Source organism: Mizuhopecten yessoensis, unplaced genomic scaffold, assembly GCF_002113885.1.
Source record: "Mizuhopecten yessoensis strain PY_sf001 unplaced genomic scaffold, ASM211388v2 scaffold10225, whole genome shotgun sequence".
Taxonomy (NCBI): Eukaryota; Metazoa; Mollusca; class Bivalvia; order Pectinida; family Pectinidae; genus Mizuhopecten; species Mizuhopecten yessoensis.
In genome coordinates this window covers 234,359-242,287 of record NW_018408440.1, presented here as the reverse complement: position 1 = coordinate 242,287, position 7,929 = coordinate 234,359, and the positions used below count along the sequence as shown (strand labels likewise).

The 7,929-nt window shown below is 33.5% G+C and overlaps 1 protein-coding gene across 1 annotated transcript; it reads right to left on the bottom strand.

Moving 5' to 3' along the window:
* Nucleotides 1–1,679: 1,679 nt before the first annotated feature.
* LOC110459798 (uncharacterized protein DDB_G0271670-like) lies at nt 1,680–7,227 on the bottom strand. Its single transcript, XM_021512247.1, has 7 exons — nt 7,182–7,227; nt 6,864–6,929; nt 6,485–6,568; nt 4,902–5,459; nt 3,849–4,193; nt 3,215–3,509; nt 1,680–1,794 (listed from the first exon to the last, which is right to left on the bottom strand). The coding sequence occupies exons 1-7, from the start codon at nt 7,225–7,227 to the stop codon at nt 1,680–1,682; spliced, it is 1,509 nt and encodes a 502-aa protein (XP_021367922.1).
* Between the last annotated feature and the right edge of the window lie 702 nt (nt 7,228–7,929).

Here is a 7,929-nt window from a genome sequence, read left to right as displayed (position 1 = left end):
TTAACATTAGGTAATAGATAAGGTATGTCAAACATTGAATTACACAGCATCCTACATCTAACAGGTGATTGTACCTTTAACATTAGGTAATAGATAAGGTATGTCAAACATTGAATTACACAGCATCCTACATCTAACAGGGGATTGTACCGTTAACATTAGGTAATAGATAAGGTATGTCAAACATTGAATTACACAGCATCCTACATCTAAAAGGGGATTGTACCGTTAACATTAGGTAATAGATAAGGTATGACAAACAATGAATTACACAGCATCCTACATCTAACTGGGGATTGTACCGTTAACATTAGGTAATAGATAAGGTATGACAAACAATGAATTACACAGCATCCTACATCTAACAGGGGATTGTCCCGTTAACATTAGGTAATAGATAAGGTATGTCAAACAATGAATTACACAGCATGCTACATCTATTTCGTCCTTCTAGGACTCATCGGTGATGCTAGGAGCAAAAAGTTGGAAATCGATTTTTAATACAAGATTGAACTAGATATACTGCTTGGATGACTATAAAGAAGTTTTACTTGGATCACAGATGACAAACCATGAATAATTACATCTTGTTTGTCTATTTTGCTGACAGTCACGTATGTTGTCACTTACTTTGAAATATGTCAAAATAATAATAATGTCAGAAGATGGCGACACATGTTCCACCATGCCGACACGTTTTATTTTATTTAGTATGCCGATCACTTTTGATGTCATAGTGTTTTTTTTATTTTTTTTTTTTTTTTTTTTTTTTTTTTTTTATTTTTTTTACAAAATCGTAAAGAATTCAATATCTCTCCAGCAAAATTGTGAAAATACAAAGATTTTGTGGTTCTTCTCTTGTATTATATATATAATACAATACACACCACAACATTGCATAATGATAAATAATACTTCATGATTGTATGTTTTTACATCGGTATTGCACACTATACGTAATTTTGATAATTTAAGGACTTATATACGAAATAACAAATTCACAATTATGGGAATTGGCACAAACGTTCATTGCAGGTCTGCGACAGTCATTGTCGTCAATTTTGGTACAATGCAGATCTAGTGTAGTCCGATAATGACATCGTTGGATATCATAAGTATGCATGATAATCGGATACCATCCCTATTGTTACCCTACAGGTCTATGATAATCAGATATCAACCCTATTGTTACCCTACAGGTCTATGATAATCATATATCAACCCTATTGTTACCCTGTAGGTCTATGATAATCAGATATCAACCCTATTGTTACCCTGTAGGTCTATGATAATCATATTACCATCTTTGTTGTACCATGCAGGTCTATGATAGTTAAGCTGTCTTACCTTTCGAATTTTTTAAAGAATCCTGACTAAAGCTATCTATAACATGCAGTAATACGTTGACCTATCTATAACATACAGTAATACGCTGACTTTTTAGTCGTTATAATTTTTTAACGGTTAAAAATAAGAACAAAGAATGACAAAACATAAGTACTTCTAAAAAAATAAACTATAACAAGATTTTCAAGGCGACCATGATATAAAAACAATATCACAGATCGTCCTAATGGAGATTAGTGGGAATGTATTGAAAATAACTGGCTCGGTAGCTTACAGTGAATGTCTCTGTATCGTATAATCTTTACGAGCACTGGTATTAGTTGTCTTTAATGTCACACATTAGTTGTAGAGGACATCTCACTCTGTATCACTCCGTACAGCTTGTTCTCTAAAGCATTGGACGTCAGGTGTAAAGACCTTTGTGCTGGCGGGGAACGTCGTCGTCGCCTATTAAAAAATAATACAATCACATTTTTTTTCTGTGTTCTTGATAGTACAGTTCTACGGTAACAATATTTCGATATAATCTAGTGTTTTAATATTTATATATTCGATTTAAAAATCAATAAAATATATATAAAAACTACAATATGAACAAAAAGGAAAACACTTATTATGTGCAAACAAACAAAGAAATAACAATAATAAAAAAAATGAAAAAGAAAAAAAAGTTGAATAAATCATTGAACAGGAGGAGACCTTAAAACAAAAGCAGAGACAAACAGATATGTACTGACAAATTCGAAGAGAAAGAAAAACCGATATTTCATTCAGAGCAAAGGTAGTGAGGAAACGGATACAGTATTTGCTGTATATGTTTAATGGGGATGTGACTCCAATACATTAGTGTTGTACGTGATTTCTTGCGTACCAGACCATCTGTATACATGAATTTCGTAAGGTGCCACAACTTACCTGTATACGTAAATCGTTTAGTATCACAACTTACCTGTATACGTAAATTGTTTAGAATGACAACTTACCCGTATACGTAAAATGTTTAGTACAACAACTTACCTGTATACGTAAATTGTTTAGTATGACAACTTACTTGTATACGTAAATTGTTTAGAATGACAACTTACCCGTATACGTAAAATGTTTAGTACAACAACTTACCTGTATACGTAAATTGTTTAGTATCACAACTTACCTGTATACGCAAATTGTTTAGTATGACAACTTACCTGTATACGTAAATTGTTTAGTACCACAACTTACCCGTATACGTAAAATGTTTAGTACCACAACTTACCTGTATACGTAAATTGTTTAGTATGACAACTTACTTGTATACGTAAGTTGTTAAGTATGACAACTTACTTGTATACGTAAGTTGTTTAGTATGACAACTTACCTGTATACGTAAATTGCTTAGTTTGACAACTTACCCGTATACGTAAAATGTTTAGTACCACAACTTACCTGTATACGTAAATTGTTTAGTTTGACAACTTACCCGTATACGTAAATTGTTTAGTATCACAACTTACCTGTATACGTAAATTGTTTAGTACCACAACTTACCTGTATACGTGAATTGTTTAGTATGACAACTTACTTGTATACGTAAATTGTTTAGAATGACAACTTACCCGTATACGTAAAATGTTTAGTACCACAACTTAGCCGTATACGTAAAATGTTTAGTACCACAACTTACCTGTATACGCAAATTGTTTAGTATGACAACTTACTTGTATACGTAAGTTGTTTAGTATGACAACTTACCTGTATACGTAAATTGTTTAGTATGACAACTTACCTGTATACGTAAATTGTTTAGTATGACAACTTACTTGTATACGTAAATTTTTTGGTATGACAACTTACCTGTATACGTAAATTGTTTAGTACAACAACTTACCTGTTCACGTGAACTGCAATAAGTACAAGTATTATCCCCAACACTCCACCCCATCCAGCCGCCATAGCAATGATAAGTTTAAAATTACTTTCCGACTCTTTCGTATTCGAATCCTTCAAATTGTTCGACACTGACGAACTTTCTAGAGTATTGATATCCTTCTTTGTAGTTATACCGTTACGTTTTAAGTCATCAGACACATAGACAAGACTGGTTGACGTCATTGTCCCGCGGTCTGACGTAAGCAGGTCATCGCCAGATGATGATGAAGTGCTCTGACGTCTGATACTGTTTTCTGTCAGCACATCATCTTTTTTTCTATTATTAGAAAATAAAACAGTTGGATATAAATTATGAATAGTTTGAGTCATAAGAGTAGTTGTAGGTCGTTTCGTTTGTGGTATTACTGGCGTTGAAGATGAACGTTGTGATGATATATCTGTCACGTGACGTTGTTGTGTGGGTAAAGGCGTAGTTATCACTTTCATTATTCGTGTTGTCCTGTCCCGTAATCCATCTGAATAATCATTTGGTGGATTTTGAGAATGTACTTTATGGATACGAGTTGCACGTTTAATCCAAGTTCCCGTTGTAACGGAGCAAGCATTTAACTTAGTTTGTGATCCTGTTTTACCATCAGACACAGAGTTATGATTAGGAGTCCAAACTTGTGACGGTGTTGATGAAGACGAAGATGTCCGAGGTGGTTTACGTGTTGTTATAGCCGTTTTCACGAAAGGTGATGTTGGAGTCGGGGTAGATGATGAAGGAGTAGGTTTTGTTCGAAATGACGCATTATTTGATATAGAAATTGATGTAAAAAGTGATGTTATAGTTGATAAGGGAGTTGATGTTGCTATTGATGTCGGATATGACGTAGGAGATGATGACGGGGATGATGTATAATTTATAGAAGGAGTTGATGTCGGATATGATGGCATATTTGATGTAGAAGGTAATGCATTAGTTGATGTGTTGGCTAATGTAGGTTTTGTTGTAGATGTTGATGTAGGTACTGATGCAGGCTTTGATTTAAGAATTGATAATAAAGTTGATGAAGGAGTTGATGCAGATGTTAATGAAAGAGTTGATGAACGAATTGTTGAAGGACATGATGAAGGAGTTGATGTAAATGTTGATGGAGAAGTTGATGCAGATTTTGATGAAAGAGTTGAGAAAAGAATTGATGAAGGAGTTGATATAAAAGTTGATGGAGGAGTTGAATAAGACGTTGATGTAGGAGTTGATGAAGAAATTGATAAATGAGCTGATGAAGCAGTTGATGTAGAAATGAATGTAGGGGTTGATGAAGAAGTTGATGTTGGAGCAGTTTTAGAAGTTGATGTTGGAGCAGATGTAGGATTTGATTTAGTAGTTGGTGTATGAGTTGATGTAGGAGTTGATTTAGTAGTTGGTGTAGGAATTGATGTAGTAGTTGGTGTAGGAGTTGATGTAGAGGATAATATGGATGGTGAGGAAGGAGGTGATGTAGGAGTTTATGTCGGAGTTGATTTAGTAGTTGTTGTATGAGTTGATGTAGGAGGTGATGTAGAGGATAATATGGATGGTGAGGAAGGAGGTGATGTAGGAGTTAATGTAGGGGTTGATTTAGAAGTTGATATTGGAGATGCTATAGAAGTTGATATTTGAGATGATATAGAAGTTGATAATGGAGATGATATAGAACTTGATATTTGAGATGATATAGAAGTGGATATTGGAGATGATATGGAAGTTGATATTTGAGATGATATAGAAGTGGATATTGGAGATGATATAGAGGTTGATATTGGAGATGATGTAGAAGTTGATGTAGGAGTTGATTTAGTAGTTGGTGTAGGAGTTGATTTAGTAGTTGGTGTAGGAATTGATGTAGAGGATAATATGGATGGTGATGTAGGAGTTGATGTAGGAGTTGATATAGAAGTTGATATTGGAGATGATATAGAAGTTGATATTTGAGATGATATAGAAGTTGATATTGGAGATGATATAGAAGTTGATATTGGAGATGATGTAGAAGTTGATGAAGGATATGATGCAATAGTTGATGTATTATTAGGTGTAGGAGTTGAAGAAGGAGTTGAGATATGATCTGATATATGAGGTGTTGCAGGGATTGATAAAGAAGTTGATTTTCCACTTGTTCCGGTCGTTGTCTGTTTGTCGGAAGACGAGGTAGGCCTTGGAGAAGGAGTTGTAATCACTAATGGCGTCAGAGTCGTGGACGTGATCGGTATTTTATCTGTGAATATATAATATTATATATTAAAATCAATCTTGATAAAATAAACCGAATAATTATTTACAGATGACTGGATGATGATGTGCTTATACTGAGACAACCTAACAGCCTGTTTATAATGATGCTTCACAACTGTTTGCATAAAAAATAATTTTGTTTATGAATAGTAATAGAAACAGAATTATCAAACGTATACTCGTATGTGATCAAATTCGAATAATTAAGGCACATTTTTGTCACATACTTGCAGTGATAGCATCGTAATAATAATGTTTATCTGTATTGTGTCACGCTTGATTGTTTGGTCGATTCGTTTTTAAATAAGAGATGCATCGACCATTTTTTTTCTACAAATAGCGTTAATTTGCATTAATTTGTAATTCATATCAAATGTCAAACTAATATGTTTGACATGTTTAGCTTACATTTGACTTTATATAGATATATAAAACTGCAAATATTTGACCAAAATACATTTATGTTAGCTTCCTGCATTCCTCAGATTTCAGTTATATACCAATTATGTGTTAGATTAAGATATATAATTTAAACAATACAGATTAAACTTCTGAAAATGTTTCTGTTACTATTTATTACATATATACCACATAATTACATCTGTAGCGGAGTTCAAAGTTGATAACAAACCATCCGTATATTTCCTTAACTTTTCGCAATTGTCCTGATGCACTTTATTGAAAACACACTTTATTCAGAGGATAATATTCTTGAATTGGCGAGATGGCAATCGATTGGGTGAGGATAGAACATTTCTTAAGGAATCGACAAACTGCTACGTGATTCTAAGATTTTATTTTTTGTTATGATTGCAATAAGTTCGTTGGAGTATCTACATGTACCTTTGCATCAACACTGCGGTAGCCTTACTAGATGTGATTGAATATTCTTGCATCATGTAGAGTATGACAAAGAAAGATAACAGATAGATGTGGAGATCACTTCTCTTATAGACTGTTGAATTGTAAATGAATTATTTGACATTATATATAAAATCAGATACTTACCATACTGACATATGAAGGAATGTGTCTCATCACAGGAAACCGCCTTCCAGACCTTAGACTGGAGGCAAATTACAGCGCAGTTTTCTACGAAAAGAATTGAAACTTTTAAGGTTCATGACATATACATGAAAATAATCGATATACTAACACATGTATGTCTTCAGAATGTTCTATTTGAGTGAAAAAAAGTTTCCCTTTTTCAAAGCAATATCCCTTCGCAAGTCGTTAACATACATTTTCAATTAAGTTTGTGTTTCTTATTCATTTGCGCAAGGAGTCGTTATAAGCTTATAAACCTTGAAAAGGTGCATGTTTATGAATGTTATAGTTATAAAATTAACGAAATTGCATAGCAACTACATTTATTTCTTTTACGAACTTTTAGACCGCGAGAAAAGGAATGAATGCTGTTTTGGTAGCCTTCTCCATATCAATTGTGCATTATCTGAAAAATATAAAAAAAAAAAACCCCCACCGAAATAGAATAAAATATTATCACGTCAATACAATTATACCACGAACATACCATTGTTTGTATATATAAAATTTGAACTATTTAATTATTAATCATATGCAAAGATTGCACATTTTTTTGTACATTTGTACAAAACAACAAAATGTCAGCTTTTTAATTATTTGATTTCGTAAATGTTCATTAATGGCAACTGCAACAACTCAAAAACTAGTTTTTACCTACGGAATCCCACCTCCAATGACTGCGGACTATTTGCAGTCCTAGCCATACGTCGCTGTGATACTTGGTCCCGAGTACTGAGTTCAGTTGATGCTGTTGATTCTGACTCCTTATCTCAAGTAATTGACCTCTGCCACAAAGGGTGTTGGCAAAGTTTTTGGACGAGGCCTGTCGTACATATACCAAACATTGTGTGTCTGTTGTCCCTATGTAACTTCTTCTCCTATATTCATTAATCGATGCACAATAATCTGGAATCCTTTCTGTAAAAGAAACGTACACATTCACTATCACTGTCATGATACATATCGTACGAGACAGTGGGAGAAGCGAAAAACGCGAAGAAGGGGACGCGACTCTTCCAACTTACATGACTTGCAATGTTTATTAGTTGTGCTGGAGTTAATCTTCATTCTGATTAAAATCTTACTAGAACAAGATACAAGAACCGAAGGCGGCTAATGTTTGTAGTTTTCGTACGAGTTTTTACAGAAACTGCCCGGCTAGATATCTGTGTTTGGATTATCAAAATCTAAATATCTCTAAGTTAAGCAAAGTATTAACCTGTGAGAATACACATAGTTCTCCTAAAATGAATTAGGACCTTGTTAGTGATGAACTTGACAGACACAAAAATAATATAACGTTGGTGAATGACCTAACATTAATAAAAGCTTTGAAATAATAATAAAAACAATTAAGAGCATAACGTGTGTGAAAACAAAGAAATGAACTAGAACTCAATGTTGAT